Source organism: Chaetodon auriga, chromosome 20 (assembly GCF_051107435.1).
Source record: "Chaetodon auriga isolate fChaAug3 chromosome 20, fChaAug3.hap1, whole genome shotgun sequence".
Classification (NCBI taxonomy): domain Eukaryota; kingdom Metazoa; phylum Chordata; class Actinopteri; order Chaetodontiformes; family Chaetodontidae; genus Chaetodon; species Chaetodon auriga.
The window spans coordinates 7,731,620-7,753,341 of record NC_135093.1 but is presented as its reverse complement, the minus strand read 5'-3'; the positions used below and the strand labels follow the sequence as shown (position 1 = coordinate 7,753,341).

At 42.0% G+C, this 21,722-nt stretch overlaps 2 protein-coding genes across 2 annotated transcripts in view; one reads left to right on the top strand and one right to left on the bottom strand.

The window, feature by feature from the left end:
- The first annotated feature begins 3,264 nt into the window (after positions 1-3,264).
- star2 (steroidogenic acute regulatory protein 2) lies at positions 3,265-7,301 on the top strand. Its single transcript, XM_076760348.1, has 7 exons — positions 3,265-3,328; positions 3,429-3,536; positions 3,626-3,759; positions 3,907-4,065; positions 4,392-4,576; positions 5,515-5,608; positions 7,197-7,301. Exons 1-7 carry the CDS (start codon positions 3,265-3,267, stop codon positions 7,299-7,301), a joined length of 849 nt encoding a protein of 282 aa, XP_076616463.1.
- A 591-nt stretch (positions 7,302-7,892) lies between these two features.
- Positions 7,893-21,722, bottom strand: part of adamts14 (ADAM metallopeptidase with thrombospondin type 1 motif, 14) — a 45,092-nt gene continuing 31,262 nt past the window's right edge. Inside the window, exons 8-22 of the mRNA XM_076760598.1 lie at positions 20,743-20,886; positions 20,433-20,565; positions 19,442-19,555; positions 19,152-19,300; positions 17,935-18,107; positions 17,640-17,773; positions 16,738-16,861; positions 16,379-16,459; positions 14,228-14,391; positions 13,984-14,149; positions 13,497-13,629; positions 12,632-12,839; positions 11,519-11,648; positions 10,723-10,830; positions 7,893-10,620 (exon numbers count right to left, since the gene is read on the bottom strand). Of these exons, the coding sequence (XP_076616713.1) occupies positions 10,055-10,620; positions 10,723-10,830; positions 11,519-11,648; positions 12,632-12,839; positions 13,497-13,629; positions 13,984-14,149; positions 14,228-14,391; positions 16,379-16,459; positions 16,738-16,861; positions 17,640-17,773; positions 17,935-18,107; positions 19,152-19,300; positions 19,442-19,555; positions 20,433-20,565; positions 20,743-20,886 (2,527 nt within the window). The 3' untranslated portion in view covers positions 7,893-10,054. The remainder of the gene's footprint in view (positions 10,621-10,722; positions 10,831-11,518; positions 11,649-12,631; positions 12,840-13,496; positions 13,630-13,983; positions 14,150-14,227; positions 14,392-16,378; positions 16,460-16,737; positions 16,862-17,639; positions 17,774-17,934; positions 18,108-19,151; positions 19,301-19,441; positions 19,556-20,432; positions 20,566-20,742; positions 20,887-21,722) is intronic.

Sequence of the window (21,722 nt, the reverse complement as noted above, 5' to 3'; positions counted from 1 at the left end):
TCTGTTGATTGCTCCCGGAGTGAATTCCAAACATGGAGAAGATGAGTTTCATCACTAAGCTGCACAGATCCACAGCACACCTCTGAAAGATCTGAGACGTGACGTAGCTCTTGTTACGCTGCTTGCTGTTGCTTTTAATTCTGTTTCACGCTGAATTCAGTTCCTTTATTCTCTTCTTTTGCCACACACTGATTTTGGGAATCATTGGAAAAGGGAGCGACTAATGGGAATCATTTGGGAGCATCCCGGCGGGACCTCCTTTCTGCACATAAAGACGAGTCCTTGCTGTTTGCAGTCTGAGTTCAGCTGGCCTGGTCAGCAGGTGAAGATCAGCATTCACGTCATGAATCCTTCTCACAAGGACACCTGTTGGCTCCGGGCGATAAGAGGCAGCTGCTTGCTGGTGCTCTATCAGCAAGAGGAGGGAGGGCAGCGCTGGGCACATTTTTTACAGATATGATTCTTTCACTCGTTCGTCTTGCATGTTTGAGTCCTGATCCCTAAACACAGCACTGGTTTATGGAAAGGCGTCGGGACTGATTAATGAATGAATGAATTGAATAGAAGAAACAAGCCACTACACTGAAAATGAGTTAATTCAGAGATGAATGAGTGAGTGAATTAAATGAAACGGTTGCTATCATGAAAAGGAGTCAAAAGGAGCACATATGACCACATGAATGAATGAATGAATGAATGAAGCAAATCAGAAACAGTTATTGTGCCTTTGGAACTTACGACATCATTACTAGCCAGTACCCTGAAAAGGGTGGGAAAAATACTCACATTTCACTTGTTTGTTTGACCTTCTTCACCAACACAAATAAATGATAAACCAGTGATGTGTTTTCAGATCATCCTTCACATAGTAATTAACCTTTATCCTGAAAGGGAATCTGTTCTGTCTGATTTAATGATAAACCTGTGCATCCAGGCTCGTTATTATTCACGCAGACATGATAACTAGCTAAAACATTTCCTCTTATCTCTCTTAGCCTGTCGGTACATTATAACATTCCCAGTTGGCGTCGGTGGAGAAATGATAAGGCATCCTGGGAATTCATTCCACAGGTGGAAAGGACATCAGAACAAACGGTGGATGGTTAACCTCCCCCCACTTTCCCCTGATCACTTTCTTACTCCTTGTGTCAAACATATGCAGACACGAGTGCGCCAGCGATGCATCCAGCATACATTTACGGTTTCAGCCTGTAATCCATCTGACAGCTGATTACCATTTGGCCTACTTGGTGTGCAGAGACTCCCATTGCCCACAGGGTGAGCAGAGCCCATCAGTTACAGTATGCTTTCTCCCTCATAATGATCCTTTAGAAGGCGTCATGTGACAGGAGTGTTATTATTACAGATGGCTTGTAAAACCATATTGTAAATTACTCTACAGTGTGCTATAATTCAGCATATGACCCCAGTGTTTCATGAGATCCTCGTAAGCGTAAATATTAGCACATTTGAATCTTCCCACATTATCCACAGCCAGTTTATCAGTGTGACAGTCGTCCTTACAAAGTGGCTCTAATCTTTGCTGCTTTTCAGGGTCACATTTCAGGGCTCTGACCAAAAGGCAGTGAAATGTCTTCAGAGTCCCTCTGCTCCCAGGAGACCTACAGCCTCTCAAGCATCTGTAGTGGAGGGTCCTGACAATTAGTGCAAAGGGCTTGTCGTAAAAACGCGTCACCTCAAACTGCATCAGCCAACTGATAACCTGTATGCGTTTGGCATTTTAATGCGTTCGACCATAATTAATTTGCCTGACTGTGAGGGTGCACATGATTTAGTTATTCATCCCGTCTAATGAATAATTTGAGCTCTTGATTTAGCATAAAGTGTCACCTTTGTGCCATTAATTTTACCCTTCACGCTCCCATCATGGCTCTCTCTGATTTAATAAACGTTTTTATTATTCTCAGTATTAGATTCAGCTTCATTATCATAGTGCACAGTACAAGAAAATGCAGATTAGCAACCAGATAGCTCCAAAAATAGCATATGTGGATATACTTCAGGTTTTGGCTGTGTTCTCTTCCTTTAGATGTATTTTACAGAATAACAAAGCATTTCACTTTGCTCACAAAGCTTTGCTGATACTGTGGCTGTGATGCATAATAAGCACATGGAGCATGACCTTCGTAAATGAAGACAGCAAATTAAGTCTTTTGTGCACACAAATCATTAAATGGAGAGCACAAATGGCTAAGTAATGGGCACAATTAATTAATCTGAGAGCACGTTATCACATTGTGTGCACAACGGCATTTCAGTCAGCAGCATTCATCAGAAGCTCTATCTCAGTGAAATTTGGTGCAATCTTTGGGCCGGAAACGAATTAGATTTGGAGCAGATAGTGACACATTTTCATTCAGAACTTCTGAGCAGTTACGCAGCGTCAAGAAACACATTTTCCCAAGTTTGACGGTGCATGGCTATTATTTTGATTCAGATTGTAACTGGGAGCAAAAATCAATGTTGGATGAATTTCACTAAATCATAAAGATGAACCTGCTGGCTGAGTGATGTGTTGTGCTTTCACAGTCAGTATCACACTGATGTCAGATGTTATGACATGTTTGGATGAAAAACGTATGTTTCTGTCTGACAAACCTCAGTGTATTAACACAGCCAGCATTACTTGCTAGTTTCTGATTATAAAAACAAACTTACAATGCACGATTTCTTGCATTCTCGTCAGATGAAATATGTACAAAAATATGAAGTTTTGAGAGCAACAGCACACCTCAGGCAGACACCCCTCAACTGCTGTGAATATGAATGTGAAGATTTAATGGCAATTAATTTAAGCGCAATTAATGTCATCTTGCAGAAGCCTGTGTGTTTTGCCTAAACTGATAACAGCACAGCCCGATAAATGTCATTTTGGTCATTTACAGGTAAAAAAGTCATCCATTAAAACTAGATTAAGTGTCACTGAAAACTAAATGTTTTACGCCACAACCTTATTTCACTGGCATTTGACTATATTTCCAACAAGGGTCTCTATTCTAGTCTCAAAAAAAAAAAAAAGCTCTTTATAATCATAGCTCTTGCTGTTAGCTTTCCCTCTGTGCCCTGCATCCAATGCTGTGCTTTAGTTTTTAGAACTCTTGTCAAGCGTGGCCTTCAGGACAGAATTCAGAAGAGGTCGTATCTTCTTCTCTGCTGCTTATCTCGGCGAAGCGTCCTTCACAGGCCGTATAAAGACCAGAGACATGCTCTGTTGCTTTGCTGTCGCTGCCAAAGACAGACAATATGCTGCCTGCTGTTGTCAAGCTCTGCTGTGGAATCTCCTACCCACATCTGAGGAGTATGGCAGGTAAACACTCGCAGTAGGGACCTTTCTTTCTATATCTTCTCAAGCGAATGCTGCGTTCCGGGTGAGACTCCTGTGCTTTTCTTTCTGTTCAATCACACAGGACTTCAACGCACAGCTGTGGCAGTGATAGGCCAGGAGATCACACACCTGCAGAGATACGGGCAGATCCAACATCACATGCAAACACATGCCGGATTAAAGTACAATGGTAAAAAAAAATATGTAGAATCCTGTCGGTTTCATAAAATTTTTAAAGTCTCATTGTTGAAAGATTACTCTGAAAATTATTTTTTGCAGAACCAAAGCCTGAAGATATAAAGCCTGCATCAAAAGAAGACCAGCTGTTCTATGTACAACAAGGCCAGGAAGCAATGAGGAAGGCCCTCAGCATGTTAGAGGACAAGGAAGGATGGAAGGTTGAAATTGCAGAGGTGACAGCTGATTGATTTAAGTGCCATCCTGACTCTGCTGATTAAAGTGGCTTGTAGCTTCTCCAAAGTTAATTTCCCCCACTCCTGCACCTAAGAGGCCACTGTGTTAAGATTGCATATGCCTGCTTGTTTGTCGCTCCCTTTCAGAGCAACGGGGATGTGATTTATAGCAAAGTGATTCCTGGAGCGAGGAAGGTCTTCAGGCTGGAGGTGGTCCTGGAGGCCAGCGTGGACGAGCTCTATGACCTTCTGTTTGTCAGAGTGGAGGAGATGCACCAGTGGAACCCGACCGTACAGCATATCAAAGTGAGCTGCAGACCTTTTCACAAATCACATGAGGTTGCTGATTATTGGATTCTTCGCAACTTAGCTGCTTGTGTTAAGAAGAGATCAGCATTTTTATTGAAAGTTTCCCAACTATGATTTCATTAACACCTGTTTTTGACTTTGTGAAGGTTTTTGCTGTCTGCACATTTCTGTTTAGAGCCATAATTAAATGTCATGCCATTTATTTGCAGCAAGGGATGTATTCTCACTTTGCTAGACCTCTCATTACATAGATTAAATTGCAGTTCAGCCCTGCAGTCCATACATGCAGACTAAATTTGATATCTATATCTCCTGTGTTGCAGGTTCTGAAGCATGCTGGACCTGAAACGATAGTCACTCACGAGGTTTCAGCCGAGACAGCAGGAAATCTGATTGGCCAAAGGGATTTCCTGAGTGTCAGACACAGTTGCAAACAAAAGTCCAGGGCATATCTTGGAGGAGCAGCGATTCAGCTTGAGTCCTTCCCACCTCAGGCAGGCTTTGTGAGGTAGGATCATGTGAAACTAGGCATTAATCATCGTGTGTTATATATTCAGCAGGTTCATTAAACTCTCATGGTATACAGTGTCCGAGTAAAGTTATCTTACTGGTCCAGGTAGCAAGATGTCAGTACAAAATGGAAAAACATCCTTGGCTCTAAATCCAGTGAAGTGCTTTCACATTTAATTAATTCAGTCTGATATTGTGCTTAGCAACAGCTAATTTAAATGGCCTCAAACGTCTGCAGCCACGTCTCATTGTGCGTGTGAGATAAAAATGTTTTGTTATGCAGATGTCAGAGAATCTGAGGACAGAGGTTTAGGCTTTATCTTTAAAGCATCGATATCATCTTCATTCCAATGAACAAGACCAAGAGGCTGCACTTAGCTAAACTGGGCTTAACGCTAACTTCAGATCACAATGACAGTTCTACCATAGTGATGCTTGACAATGCTTAGCATGCTCACATCTTAATTTAACACAGCACTGTAACATTTCCTAATCAGCACAACAGAAAGTACAGCTGAGATTGACGGAAGCGTCATTAGTTTAGCAGGTATTTGATCATAAGCCAAACTATTGGACAAATTTAAATGTTGACCGGATGATGGCGCTAGATGAAAAGTTATGGAATCACCAGTCATTAGAGGTCATTCAGAGGGTGGGTACAAACGTCTGCATCAAATTTCATGTCAATCCATCCAATATTTCAGTCTATGCAAAATGGTGGACCAACAGATTGACATGAGCATCCCTGAAGTCATACTACTAGCAATCATCAGTATAATATTCTGACCTTTTATGTTTCAATTAATTTGTATTCATTGATAAAACATGAGAAAGATGAGACCGAATTGTTTGTGTGCTAGTTATATGCTAGCACATAATCCATGATAAACCTTGGCTGAATATTAATGAGCCATTAATGAGTCTGTGTGTTTACAGAGCCGAGGACGGACCAACTTGTATCATCATTCAAGCTCTGGATGAAGATAGAAGAAAAAGCCACTTGACGTGGCTTCTTAACATGGACGTGAAGGTAAATTCATCAGCACTGTGTTTTCCATTTTCTGAACGGTGATAGAAAAAGCATCTGCAGACTCCACTGTGTGCAATATTCACTTATTGCAACAAAAAAAAAATATGTTTGTGTAACACATGAATATTGCACACATGGGAGCGTGCAGATGCTTTTTCCATTACTGCACGTTATTGTTTCGAAGCTGCAGCACCTCCATCAGGGTTTTATCTGATGAGCAGTGAGCTTCCTAGATTGGCTGCTTTCTGCTGCGTGCAATAAATAAACAACTCAAAAACAAAACAGCACCACACACAAAGCAGCTATTTTCAGGAAAGCATCATGGAATTATAACTGTGGAAATGCGTCTAAATATGTGTGTTTCCTGTCAGGATCGGCTGTTTAAGATGCTCACAGTAAACACAGACTTCATAATGTGTGTGAAGTATGGTTATCCAAGGAGGGCTGGATCAAGGGTAGCTTTTAAATTTTCAAGTTTCTACAACCAGTGCAGGTGACCTTGATTCCACTTTCCTTGGACTGAGTTCATACTGTATTCTCCGAGTATTAACAGCACTTAACCCAGCAGACACAAATCACTGTGACACGAAATACACAATTTTGAGATAAGGGGTAGCTACCGAAAAAGAATATACAGTGCAATCACAGCTAAGAACACATCAACCAGTGAGCAAGCGAGGAATGAAGAGCTGATGGTTTACAGTAGATAAGATGGCAGGTTTGTGGAGCTGGATGTTGCTGGTGTTCCACTGGTCGTGATCCAACGTGTAAGCAGCATTTTACCGTTGTGATTTGTCAAGAGCTAGATTTAATCATTTGATAGGTAGTTTAGACCACTTGGCCTCAGCTTTCAGCCAAGATTTGGGCCCCTCTGAGGGGTCAAGAGATGATTGAAGGGATACTGGGAAATACTGGAGATTTTCTTCAGGGCTTTTAGAGAAGTTTGGCTCTCAGAGAACTAAACGGTGGATTCACAGACTGACAAGACATGTCTGATTTAAAGCTTCATTTGAGAGGAAGCTGCACACAGAAATGATGCGTGATGTGAACAGTATATGGGCAAATACGTTATGTACTGTACGTATACATAAAGTACACTCTTACTGATGTACAATATCATTGTAAATACCGATTTGGGACTTTTTGTACTGTGTGGCAAGAAAACAGCTTTTTTTTATTTTTCTGCTCTTGTATTTTTTCCCACTGCTCTCCAACATTAAAAATAAGTCTTGACACTCAAAATAGTAATACTTTTACCTCTGAAGATCAGTTTGCTTGACATTTTTGGAAGTTCTACGCAGTAAAAATCAGGATATCTCTGCTTCTGCTAATTCAATTCTGTTAATTCAAAAGTGTAGATTTTGAAACCAGAAATGATTCAATTGATGTAAATAATACTGCATACCAACTTTTTAAAAACTTTTTTAAGACTTAAATGCATTGTTTTCTGTAGGGAACCATTTGTGCATATGAATATTGACTGAAGAGCAGCAGGCCGGCTAGCTGACACTCACTCTCCTTTGTTTTCCAAGACTGACAGTCACCTAAACACAATCCAGGGCTCTAACAAAGATAATGTTGTTCTCAGGGCTGGCTACCAAAGTCCATTGTCAATCAGGCTTTGCCCCGAGCACAGCTGGATTACACCAGACACCTCCGCAGACGTCTCGCAGCGAGCGCCGCCCTGGGCTGACGGAGTCTGTGTGACACCCACGTCACAGCAGCGACCTAGCACCATTCACAGGGGAAGACTGGGAGACAGGGGCACGGTGACAGCCTGACTGCTCCACTGAACGCCGCCCTTTCAGAGAGAGCAGGAACGCTGCCTGGAGGAGGCACTCAGCTCCAACGCTGGCTGAGACCAGTTTCAGTCGCCCAGAGTCAGCCTGGAGGAAGGGAGCTGGCTAATAATAGGAATTAATGTCACCGTGCGCCGCTCAAACCTCATTAAAATTTCCTGATTAGGAGTCATCTCTTGACACACGACTGCATATGAGCGGACACAATTAATAAAGAGCTTGAATGTGCCTATTTTGCCCGATTCATTTCCTTCCATCACACAGTAAAAATATTCTGAATACCACTTTGATTGATACAGTAAATCTACACTGCTCAGTTGAGAGTGAAGATTCACACTTAATCAGAGCAGCTGCAGCAAATTTTTCTTCACATCTTCGTACATACTGTCCTGAAAATGGAAGCCAAGAGAGAAAAAGCTTAAATGTAAGTACAACAGCAGTAAATGGAGGCTAAAGGGAGGGAAGTGAAATAACAAACATCTCCGTTCTTTCAAATGTGTTTTACTTTGTTCTCCATACCACTTAAAAATTCAATAAATATTAACATTTAAAGCTTTCATTCACGTTCGTATATACAAGAACTATACAATAAACATAATGATGTTATGAACTGCAATGCAGGAATGGTGCAACAGCATGACCAACCACAGCCTGTAGACTTACAGCATCGCCTGTATTTTCCAACTGCAACACACTTTACCTTCTACTCCCGGTTGTTCATTTCTTTTCATAACTTGAAATTTACACTATATACATTATTATCTGAAAAATATATCAGTTACAAAAAAAAAAAATAACATAGTGAGTTTTTTTTTTTTTTTCTGAAATCTTTTTGTTTTAAAGCGTACGTGACTGACTTCCACAGAGGCAGACGGAGGGCATGCTACAGTGGGGTCGGCTTACAGTCATGATGTTCTTCACCAGTGAGGATGATCACCAGTATGTTGGAATTGGGAACAAACAACAACAAAAGAGCACCGGGGACAGAGAAGCCGTGACGCTCCCTGCCAGGAGTGATGACTATGGAGTCTGGAGTGTGCCACTGGAATAACTACAGACATAAGTGTTTTATTCTAATCAATGAGGTACATTTTAAAAGCTGTTAAACTGATTAATCACATTTAAGTGATTAATAAAACAAATCCTAAATGTATCCATAAAAAGACAATTTGGGAAATACGCTTAGAAGCTTGTTGAGCGTTAGATGATGAGATTGATTCGGCCCTCATGTCTGTGCTGAAGAGGTGATTAGCTTAGCTGAGCATAAAGACTCGATGCGTGGGGACACACTGCCTGGCTCTAGTCCAAAGTGAAGCAACGTCTGTCTCCATCTATCGACGCCTCAAAAAACTGCAAACAAAAAAACCCTGAAATGTTTGGTTTTAGAGACAGCAGCTGTTTCTTGAACAGTTTCACTGTTAGCTAGTTTGGCGAACAAACTTATGGCGCTGACAAGACTCCAAGAAATACAGCATGCAACTCCCAAAAAGCAAAGAAAAGTTGTATATTTAGATTACACAAGCTTCAATTGGGGAGCTTCAGAGTCGTTGAGAGACATTTTTTAACAGAGCCAGGCTAACTCTTTCTCCCTGACTCTAGTTTTCATGCTAAGCTAACAGCCTCCTGGCTCCACAGTTAATGCACACACAGTATGAGGGAGGCATTAATCGTCTCATCTAACTTTCTGCAAGGAAGTAAATGAGCGCATTTCCCAAAATGCCAGACTATTCCTTTAAAAGAGCCTTTAAAGATTACTAGAGCAGCAGGACTGCTGGTGGATCGAGACATGGAAACTGTAGCAGACAAGAACTTGTGAGAGATGAAAGCAAATAGAATAACAGAAAATACAATTTAAAAGCTTTTTAGTGTTCAAGCCCTGGGCAGAACCCTGTTCACACCAGTTTATTACTACTATTATTGTTATTTTTCTGCTGCAATGGCTCAAATTGCGTGAACTCAACCCAAGAAATAAGAGCCCAATGTGCCAGGTGGCGGCTATATTTTAAAATTACTTTTGCAATTCTATTTTAAAACCTGTATTAATTCTTAAAACAGAATAAAAAAAATGTCGATTATTAATCCCCAAATTTACTTTGTTATTCAATATATCATTAAAATTTCATATATATTTATCTAACGTAGAAATATATTAATTGATTATAAGTGAACACTGGCGGGGTCTATAATTATTCTGGTGGGACACTAGTCTCCACAGCTGACACGTGCACCTCCAGAACCATGGCCTTTGACCTCTCCTCACATGTTCACAATACAAGTTCAATAGTAGTTCTAATGCACTTGAAAAAAACAGGCTTACACAACTGTACACAGATAAAAACATGAATGTAGCAATGCAGTCATCACATTTTGAACACGTCTTGTAGTCGTTTTAGTTTTACAGCACCTGACAACTTTTTTTTTCTTCCGTTTCATATTTGAAGCACAGAGGGCAGAGCGACGCTGCCCACAGATCACTCTGGAGTTTTGATGAGGTAACCATCACTGGTCTGGTCTAAGTTCACTGGCATGGAACAAAAATATCTTTGTAAAAAAAAAAAAAAGAAAGAAAATGTCTGCTGCAGCAAGTCTATCAGACGCTGCAAAGAGTGAGTTGATGTATGAGACCGTCTCACCAGGCGCTCACTGTTCATTTCTGAGCTGACAGGGTTCTGTGACTCGAGTCCCTCTCCGATCCTAAATCGTCCCTTCTTGACCTGGCAGCGACTGGGCCTAAAGTGCTGTTTGGGCTGTGCTCTTTAGAGGCACCTCCACTGGAGTCTGCTGTGGGCCGTGGCGGCCCTGGAGGTAGAAGAGGCCCCGGATCTGAGTCTCCCTTCCCAGCTGTGAGGAAGGAGTCCCTGGTGGGACCCTGGGGCGGGGCAGCACCTGCGGATGGCGAGGCTTCAGCAGCGGCAGCGGTGGTTGGCACTGGGGCAGTGGAGCGAAACCGTCTGCCGATGGCTTTAGTGGTTTGCGGTGGGGTCTGGGTTGTAGCTGGTGGAGGAGCCTTGGATGATGCGGGATGAGAAGGAGCTGAGGTCTCAGGTTCAAGTGAGGCCACTGGGGTGTTTTGGAGGTCAGGAGTGTGTGTGGGGAGGCTTTCTTTCTTGTTGCAAGACTCACAACAAAGCTTATTGTATCCAGGGATGGAACAGTAACGTGCAAGAACCTCCATTTGACAGAAAATCGACTTATCTCCCAGACATGGCTCATCTGGTAACAAAAGAGGAGAAGACATCTTTAGGAGCAAGAAAAAAAATTGCACTGTAGATGTTTATGTGATTGAATTCTGAAACAAATAACATATTGACTTACTTGAAGAGAGTTTGTGGACAGGGTTTTCAGGAGCCCTTTGGTGAACAGCTTCGTCTTTTACTGTGGCATTTTCCATTGTTTCAACGGTGAGAGACGACACTGGTTGTCCTGGAGGGGAGGGCAAAATTAGGCGAAAAAACACTCCGAAATAATATATTAAACAGAACAAGAAAAGCTCTTGAAAAGCTCTTGCTAATGTAAGAAAATTGAGACACGTTGTTTGAAAACTGTATCTAATCTTGGTGCTCTCTGCAGGCTGAAGGACACAAACTGTACTTCATTGTGTTTCTGACAAAAACCACTCAGCGTTCGACTTGCTGCCTGTGAAGGGAGTGAGTAGGAGGGCATCGGTGCAGAAATGTTTAGACACAAGCTGAAATACCTTTTAGTTTGGACAGTTTCCTGAACGTATTCAAAAGGTTCTTTGTCCTGTCAGTTCATTCAGAACCAAGTGTAGCTACACCGCCTGTTGTGATTCAGCATACAGTAAAATGGAGTCAATCACAGAATTTTCACCTAAGTATTATCCCAGCGGGATAATATTTTGGGCCTGTTGTACCATTTTCACTGTGGAGATCAAACCTTGTGTTAAGTTTGATCTGGCTGTGAGACAATTTCTGTGTGGGTTGAGGTGTCCTTATTTGGCCCTACAGCCAGAGGGTTATGGCTAAATGTGCAGCATGCAGCTGACATCAACCACCCACACGTTCCTCAAAACAACAGAAGGATGGCAGGCTCTGTAACAGGCAGCAAACCGGTGAACATTGTTCCCTTATTACATGTAGGTGGATCTCACCTGGACATGGACTCAGTTTGCAAATGAGGACTGTTTCCGGCTTCTCGCCCTCACATTCTCCGATGGTGTTGTCACTGGCTTTGCAAACCACCTGTCTTTGCTGAATCCCTTCGTCACAGGTCACCGAACACTGCCACAGATACAAGTACACGGACACGTTGAAGCTAGAGGAAACGTGTTCACTTATTTATTCATTAAATTACAGCCACACTAACGGTCTAACACGCTCAGTAATCAAGTCTTGACACGTGCATCCAAATAATTCATTCGTGTTTGAGTTTTAAGCTTGGCATGGCATGATTATGACAGGACACGTCAACGGTGGCACTGATCATCATGATGACATATGTGCGCCCATTCAAATAAACTATCATCCATCTATATTTTTATGACTCATCGTTTTCAGGTCTTTTTGATTTTCACTTAAAAGTTGACTTTTTTTTTTTTTTTTTTTTTAAGTAATACAAGTTTAAATTGATTTTCATTTGCATTTTATGTACCCAACTGTCCCTCTGCAGGGAATGCTTTCCCATAAACAAAGTTCTCCTGCTATGAGCACATCTCAGGAAATTGCTTAGAGAAACAAATAAGCTGCTGATTATTTCCACAGTTACATTAAAATGAATCTTTTTGCTTTTCTTTTTTTTTGTAAAAATTTGAAATAAACAAATTAGTTCTTATGTTTTTTCAATAGAAACAAAAATAATCAGCATAGCATAACTTTTGCAAACATGTTAGCAGGACTTGGCTGCAGCAGCTGTTCAGAAATCCATCACAGAGCTTGTGCATGAGGCCATTCTTAAAATTCTTTGTAGCTACTTGCAAGTTTCAAATAACAAACTGATGTGCTAAATCTGGTTGCATCAAACTTAAGGAATGTCTTAAAAAGGTTGACGTGCTTTAGTCATGTAACACATAAATGTGGTTGTACTTTATTCACATATGAATACATGGAGAAATCTGTGTGTTTCACAGTATTCATGCAGTTAAGAGTGAGAGGGAAATGTCTGAATAATGCTAAGCTAACGTTTGCTTTCCCAGTTTACATCATCATAAAAGCTAATCAGCTCAGCTAACACTCAGGTGGTGCAGCTGGCTGTCCTCCTCGCTCACCTGAGACCAAGCCCCTGTCCTCCACTGGGCGGGGCATACGGTGTGGTTACAGGCTCTCCTGGTCTCCGGGCGATCCTCAGTGCAGTGTTTGCTGTGGACGGGCCTGTTGGTGCCGTTGTGGAGCGCCTGCATGCACTGCACCACCCTGGTCTGGTAGCCAAGCTTTCCGCAGGTCTTACTGCAGGGACTCCACTCTTCCACTACCCACCTGTCAGCACAGCAGACTCTTTGAAAAGGTTTCCATGTCACACCGCAATTAGGCTACCTTTTTTTTTCTCCACTAGTTTAAGAAAAGCACTCCTCTAAAATGACATGAATGAGGGCGGAAATATGAAGGCGACGCCATTATCAACACTTTTAATGAATCACTTGAATGAATCACCCAGATGGTGTAAGACTTAAATGTCATCCACAGGTTTCTGTTGAGCTACTATGATGCTCAGTGGCCGTCGCCATCTTGGCAGTGCCTGACTCCACCAAACTCCCAACTAAGCCAAAAATTGGCAAAGAGGTGGAGCGTGGGTGGAGCTGAGGTGGGTCAATGAAGCCTATGTGCTGAAACCAAGCGGCTAGCTGTTACTGAAAGTAGCCATGTCCATAATTATGCATAACTTTAAGCCATAATATAATTTAAATGAGTAAGTTCTATGAAAAGTCCTATACAGATGTCTAAGAGGGGGAAGTTTGTTCTTGGCGTTGACATGTTTATTTTGGCTCTAAAGTTGGAAATTTTAATATGGAGGTCTATGGGGATTGGCTCACTTTTGGAGCCAGCCTCAAGTGGCCATTTGAGGAACTGTAGGCTGCAGTTCGCCATGGAAATATAAAAGCACCGCTGTAACATCTGTACTTGGAGGTCACTTACGTGGGCTGGCTGCATTCTTGGACATTGCAGCGTTTCCGGATGGGTTTGGGCTTTTTGCTGGTTTCACAAAAGTTACGATGTACCAAACGGCTGTCACTCTTCCTCCTACATCCATATTTTGTGTACTGTATGCCTGAAGGATGATGATAGATGATCAATCTTCCAGCAAGGCAACACAGACATATAACACAGTTTAACACAGAATTATGAAGTGTTTTTAACTTTAACTGCCTCTTTATTATTCATTTTGGTTCAATTTCGTGTATGTCATGAAATTGTAAAAAACAAACAAACAAACAAACAAAAAAAAAGGCCATTTCATGTTCCTAGACCCTGTTGAACAGTCAAATATCTAAAAGTATTTGATTTACAACTAAAAGCAGAGAAAATAAGCAAATCTGGAAAAACTTGCTATGCATCGACGAATAGATTAATTGAAGCTATGACTCACAGCTTCAACTGCTTATGCATTTCAAAAGACACTGACCTCCGCCACAGGGTTTGGAGCACTGGGACCAGCTCTTCAGTGCCCACTCATAGGTGTCAAGTTCAGCCAGAAGAACATTGTTGTTGGTGATAAGTGGAAGCAGATCCTCGTGTATAATATATTTATATGTCAAGCTGATCTTTGTGTCTTCTTCCTGGGGAATGACCTGCGAAGTAACAAAAGTCTATTAAACAAACTATGAAACTCTGGAGAAAGTGAAAAGTGATGATCTCGACCCACTCACCAGCACTACAATGCCCTCATGCAGAGGGCCACTTGTTTTAAGGGTCTCCTTCTCGTCCTCGATGGAATACTCCCACTGTAAACCATTTTCGATGAAGGTCCTTGATTCCGCGTCTTCGCTTTTTGCGTTCAGTATGAAGTTTCCAGTCACTTGATTCTTCACAGCTGTCAGCAATGAGAAAAAAAAGAGCTTTTATGCGTATGTGGTGGGAAAGAATGTGTTTGTCGTTTTGAGCTTCATTCATTAAAAATCTCAATATATGAGCAGGAATCCCAGCATCATGACTCTTGAGATTTTCCTTTATGCTGGGAACGTGTCAGTATGTATTCTGAGATGTTTGGCGCTGTGGTTAGCCAACAGTAATTCCTCCAAGTTGTGTGTCATCTCTTCTTCCCATGAGCTAATAAAAGCCAGAGAGGGAAAGAGGAGAGGGAGGGTTTGAATGAACTGCAGTCGCACGGCGGCGAGCTGCTCTGAGCTGAAAGATACGAGCCCGTCACTCCTCCTCTGACACCTGGAGACAACTCTGCTCCCATTACTTCTGACACACTGATGAAGCCTTTTATCGTGTTCCGCCCACTTAGCAACTCAAATTGAAAGTCATTAGCACAGCGGTGTAGCTCAAATCAGAAAAAAAAAGAATTCCTTTCACACCGCTGTGACAGCAACGGCACCTGTGATGTGACTCATCAGCTGTGTTAATTTCAGCTCACAGCCAGTTACAATTCACATTATATATCCCACTCGGAGAAATCATATCTTTTTGTTCGGCTCCTACGGAAAACAAATGGTGGTTATTTCTCACACTGATTTGATTATCGAGCAGAGGGAATATTAGACGCAGCACGACATGCTAGCTGACTTCTCCTTCACATTAGAAAAGCTGTTGAAAAGTTCAGACGAGACTTTTTCTCAACTGAAACGTAAGTCTGCATCACTTCAAACACCTCAGCGGGCATCAGTCCTGGCTACACGTACTGTATGTTATTACCTTCACATGGATTCAGCCGGCGGGTAGGTGGGAAAACAATTTAGTGGACGGCAGCAGGACGGTAAAATTGGATGAGAAGTTAAAATATTTGACTATTTGCCATCCTCCATGAAGGGATTTACAACCACTTTACATAGCTCCCTCAACCAAGGACAAAACATGAATAATCTGCACAAGGAGAAGCTCATCATTAATAAGAATTAATATAATAATACATTTAATAATTCTTTGCTTTTCCCGTGCCATCCACAAGGTGTTGTCCACCTGCCTGAATCCATGTGAGCAAGATGAGAGAAACTTTATTAAATGAAGCGTTACTGTATGTGTGGCCTTGTATGCTGTATTCTGTTTCATTTCTTAGAGGAAAACTCGGCTGTAAATCTATCCTTTGAGTATTAAATATGCCCTTTAAGCCTGAAAGCTGGCCTGGAAAAGTCTGTGGCTTGTGTAATCCTTGGTGGATTCACAGCTGCTACGATGCATCTCAACTCTGACACAGATTCAATGTACGCAAATAAGAATCTAATGCAGTTTTCCTCAAATATCTTCAGCCTGTGGTTGTGCAGAAGACGGTCGCTCGGCTGGATTCCTCTTGAAAGCACTAAGTTGTCATAATTGCTTGTTTTAATCTGACAAATGCCACCTGTTCATAAGCCGGTGCATGTTTGCTATCGGAGACAAAAAAAAATCATTTCACAGCAGGGAGGTTTCTGGAAAGACTTTTTGCTGCTGTTTTTTTTTTTTCTTTTTTCATTTTTGAATCCTACAAGTGCCACAAATTCAATTCCTTCCACCTCCATTGTATTGCAGGCACAGGCGGATATTGCAAAAGCTGGACAAATGAAGCCAAAAGTGTTTATATTGTTGTGTGTTTTGGTTGAACTGACCCTTAAATGTTCTTCTTTATTGAATACAGAAGTTGAACTTGGTGGCCCTGTGCTCTGGTCTGTGCAAGGCAATGCAATTGCACTGCAAGTCTTACAAGGTACATGACCCAGCAACTACAGTTTCTCTCTCTCTCTCTCTCTCTCTCTCTCTCTCTCTCTCTCTCTCACACACACACACACACACACACACACACACACACATTCATGCCAAGTCTGTAACTTGAATAGTACCACATATTTCCATAGCTGGAAAATGATGTAAGAGAAACTCACCAATTATATGAGGGGTTGTCTCATTCTCTTCAATAACAATGTGACGGGCTCCTACTGGGATGTCAAACATTTTCAGCATTCCTAACATGACAAGGAGACATGGCACGGTTCAGCTGGGAACCTTGAATGTGTACTGTGATCAGTAATGACAGCTAATTATCTCTGAATCAAGGCATTAAGGCAGAAATGTGGGTCCTTTGATGATAGTGTGGGGTGCAGGCTGTGGTTAGACATGGAGGATTGTGTTTAATGCCTCCGGATTAATGATTTTGACCTTAAATGATGACAACCATCATTATATAATGACTCATCTGAAGCAGAGAGTTCAGCCCTGCCCCGTCCACACAGTCGCTAATTACCGTTCTTTTTGGGCGTCTTAGTGAGTGTCAGCTTCACGGTGCGACAGTGGGAGTTTTCCCCCTCACACACTCCGCATTTGTCCTCTTGTTTGTATGAGCCGACCTCCTTGTCGCAGCCTACATGCTGTGAGAAGGAGAGCAAAGACAACAAAGTCAATCAAATCAGGGCGACACTGCGATTGACTTTACCTCAGACTGACAACACTGGGAAAATGATGCCATGAGAAAACGCTGCAGGCATCTGGTTCAGAGCCTGATGATGATGATGCACTCTGGAAACACACCCAGACATAGCAGGAGCGTAGCCAAAACACCGAGCAGCTGGTCCGCAAAAATAAAAGTCTCAACTTTACGTCCAAGGTGAGTATTGAGACAAAATAACGTCTGTGTGTTAGAGCAGAGGTATGCAGTATTTCTATCACAATTATTTACAGTTCAATGATGAAATAGCTGCGTAACTCCTTCTGAGGGTACTGTTTTCAACGTCAAAGTACACTTTAGTAAAGGTTAAAGTACTGTGGGAAAATGGCATTTCCAAACTCGGCTCCCTGTGGTATCTATTATGGTCGCTCTACTGCACGAGGATGCTGCTCTCTGGCATAAAACTGGCAACACCATGTGTTTAATGAAGCATAAAAATGTTGACCTGTTGAATAAGATTTATTTTATAGTGTTTTCGTATTATCTGAAAAATACATCAAATGTGTTTATACACCAATCTACTATGAGATTTTAATTGATGAATCTATCTATCTTTTTGACTTTTCAGTGAGGGAAAAGGTGTAATTTAAGTAAAGTTTTATGTGGAAAAACCTCATCAAACACAAATGATTATTTTCATATGTCTGACAGCATGCCGAGGCTCGTCTTTGTGAGCGCATGTAGTTTTAGCAGAGACGTACCAGACACTCTCCTCGAGCGCACACGCTGTAGGGGTCTGAGTAGCTGCAGCGGGTCCCATCGTGCATCACCTGGTTCATGAACACCACCTCTCCTGTTTCCTTTGACTTACAGCTCAGCTCGCACTTACGGCCCTCTGCAAACACAAACACACACACACACACCTCGGTTCATCCAGGTATCTTCAGGATTTGACAAAGACATCAGCCGTCTGCAAATATCATATATCCACTCATTGCTTTGCAAGAAACTTTTGAGCTAACTTTGAGCCAACTTTGCTTCGCTCAACAGACTTACCATCTGGGTGCTCGTATGGGAGCCAGGTGTGCTTGACATTATTGTGGTATTTGTTGCTCCTCTGTATGCACTGCTGAGCACGGAAGTCCTCGTAAGGGCCAGCACACTCCTCTGTGTTGCACATCTGGTAGTCAAAAGCAGAGCCAGGGCAATCTCGACCACCGTAGGCAGGCCTGAGCGGTGACGAAAACAAAATGACGCCCCAAAAGACGTTTTCCATCAGAATATTCCAAACTTACAAAGGCTGTCCTTCAAAGGAAAGGTGTCTAAATGTGCAGTGTTCGGCACACATTCCATCATTTTGCATCAAATATATTGCATTTACTGGTAAAGTATGTTGAATTTTACTTGAATACTAACAGCTGAAACAGTATTACAATACATATGTGAACCATGATCATTAGTACGCCATGTGTACACTGTAGGTAGTTTGTATCTAGTGTGGATCTGGGACACAGCTGCTGTTCTCAGTTTTTAGTCTGCTTCTTGACTTTCTTTCTTTTTCACATTATATAACCTTACACTTCGGACACTATGCAGGGTTCTCCAACTGGAAACCCTAAATGGAATACATCCATTATTGATGTTGGTGTAAATACACCTGCTGCATTCCTTATGTTCAACAAAACTTTCTGATGTGATAGGGGTAATGAATAAATGTTGCACAAATCGATCACAAAAGTGTATGAGAGCGATGCTGCAGTTTGTAATGTTGACAATGGACCCTATTTCCAAACATCAGTGCATCAGTGCACATCCAGAGTTTATACCAGAAAACAGGAAACACTATTAAACAAGCCCGGTGCCCGTGGATCACAGTCGACAGAGAAACCCAAACTATTTCTAATGATTAATTTTAAAACTTCTATTCGTTAATAGCAAAGAACACTCCATTTCCTATGTGATATTATTATTTTGTGTACTCACAGGCCACCATAGATCAGAATTCTGAAGGCTCTAAAATGAAGTATCTGAAAACGCCATTAAATTAAGGAAATTTTAAGTGTATAAACAGTTACAAAATGGCAGAGATACATGTAGTACCTCACACTCTTAAATTATTTCAAGTCAAGCTTTTGTCCAAGAAAACCAATCAGAGCCACTATCCAGCCCAGCTACGCAGCTCCAAGTTCGTACTTTTACAATTTCCTCATGTGTTGGGTGAACACACAGATCATATATGCTATTTAGCTGCTGGCTGTTTCCTCAGCACTCACGGGGGGTTGTTGCACTGCCTGTTGCGGGAGCGAACACCACCTCCACACGTTCTGGAGCACGAGCCGAATTTTGACCAGGAGCCCCAACTCCCATCGTGGCCCTGAGGCTGCTGGCTGGATCTCCAGATACAATGACCCTTGAAGCACCACTAAAATTTGGACAACGGGAGAAAAGAGACAGAAAGAAAGGTCAAAAAGTCCAGACTAATGACAGTGACAATCTGACCACTTTCCCATTATTGCACAAAAGAACCACAGGAATTCAAGGCTGCTTCAGAGACATTTCCCACCTTTCCTGGTGCACACTCTGTCCCGTCCACCGGAGGACCTTTTTTGGTTTTACAAAAGTACTGGTTGTCAGGGTGACTGCACCACAGTTGCTTGCAAGGGTCGTAGGTTCGGAACTAAATGAGGAAACACCAATTATGAAAATGTACACAAGTAAACAAACTCATTCGTTCAGCTTTTTCATGCTGCAGGAAGAAAATCCAAGCTTGCTATCACACTCAGCTTTCCATAGGAAGTGTCTCTCTCATAGTGTCTCTCAAAAGAGACTTGATGTGTTGTTCTGCATTTGAACTGAATTATAATAGAATTATACTTTCATTTCTTGTAATGCATTAACAGCTTTTCTGGTCATGCAATAAATTTCTGTCTAGGAGACCTCAGCATATTCTGTTGACTCAAGGCGATAAATAAATAACTAGATGAACAAATAACTAGAAGAGTGCACCAGGCTTTGAGTCAAGATGGTGGCAAAGATAACAAAAATGGGGATTGAGTCATCTTGTATCGTGCGTAACTTTGATGCATCAAAACTTATTAGGGATGAACTTAATCTGCAGATGCTCAGGCTCAAGATGAGAGCAAACTTTTCAATGGATGTCAGTTTTCGAGCCACGACAGACAAAAGACGAATCACGAATCCGTCTGCTGCTTCAGCACCACGGACAGCGCCATGGATTTAACAATACACAGCAGAGCTAGGCTACTGATATTTCACAGCCATTGATCCATGAGTTCGGCTGACTAGACTATTATGCACCCAAACACCCTGCACTCTTCCTGCCACTGGGAAATGTAGAGGGGATGGCATGTTAACCAGGGGGATGCACTTTGGTCATTTTGATATCAAGGGGTTATGGAATAGCCCCTCATATTGCCTTCTAACAAGACAAACTCACACACACATGTAAAACCAAACGCTTGATCCCTCCAGGCTTAGCCCCGGCAGAGATGATGAATCAATATTTTGGGGATTTACAGACATGAGGGACTTACAGCGGTGCACATTTTATAACCAACGCCAAAATCAAAGCGGCACTGCTCGTCCATAGAATAATTTATCCCAGGGAGCTCAGGAAGCTTGGGCCACTTGTGTTCAAAGGGATCATCCAGCAGGCAGTCATAGGAACTGAAGCAAAAGATGAGAATAACAGTCATAAATGTGAGGAACAAGAGAGCTGACCAGATAGGAAAACATTCTAAAAAAAATCAATAACATATCGAGCTGCTTCACACATTAGCTACGCAGCATCAAACCAATATGGTGCTAAGAGAAAACAAGAAATCAAGGCTGAGATAAACATACTGGATGTATCGATTGAGCTCCTGCTTGCTGCAACGTGACCAGTGATAGCGGTGGAAAGCGGCCTGGACAAGCGGTGCCATGATGCTGCCCATACTGGTCTCATCAGCACAACGATTCCCCTGGCCGTCATGCTCCATGCCAAGCCTGAGTGGAAAAAAAACACGGTTTATTGAACAGGAGGTGCACGAAATGTAAGCAAATGATGACCAGCATCGTCACTTTTAATATAGGATGCAACAGTATTGGTATCTCTATCAGTACTGGTGATTTTGGGTCCTGGTATTAATTAGTTGGTTAGTTGGTAAGTTAAGAAGTTGGTATTGGATCAGTTTGTTTTTAGACGCCTTAAACAAACCGCCAAGGTTAAAGGAGCCAAATAAGAAGATTGATGCTACTCAGATATCTAAATGCTCATTTTGAAGCTACCGCCAGCAGCCGGCTAACTTAGCTTAGCATAAAGACTGGAATGATGAAACAGCGAACAATGAGGTACAACAAATTGATTATTGAGCTTTCGAAGTGCTGCAGGATTTTGTTACCTTTAGACAGAACCAGGCTAACTGTTTTCCCCCATTTCCAGTCTTTATGCTAAACTAAGTTAGCCGGATGCTAGTGGTAGCTTCATATTTACTGTGCTGGGATTGCAGTGGCTTGTCTGCAGTCTGCAAGAAAAGAAATACGGGTCTTCCCAACAAGTCAAGCTATTCCTTTAAACATCACCACTTTGACACACTGAGACCAGCCAAGTGGCGAGCTATGAAAATGTGCTATGACAGCTGTCAAACGACAGACATCACAGCTAAAAAGGTGGAGACATGACAGGAGAGGACAGCATGTCATGGGAAAGAAGAAGCAGTTCAAACAAAATGATGCTGGGAAAATTTCATGGGAGCTAGGTTTTTTTTAACTGCTGTCAAAATAAGTGTGATTCTTACACACATTTCAGGCAGACAGATGAAATAAACTGTCAACGACAGATT

Coding starts and splice junctions, on each gene's coding strand:
- star2 (XM_076760348.1), top strand. CDS start 3,265: ATGCTGCCTGCTGTTGTCAAGCTCTGCTGTGGAATCTCCTACCCACAT. Junction 3,329..3,428: donor ACATCTGAGGAGTATGGCAG/GTAAACACTCGC, acceptor TCAATCACACAG/GACTTCAACGCACAGCTGTG. Junction 3,537..3,625: donor TGCCGGATTAAAGTACAATG/GTAAAAAAAAAT, acceptor TATTTTTTGCAG/AACCAAAGCCTGAAGATATA.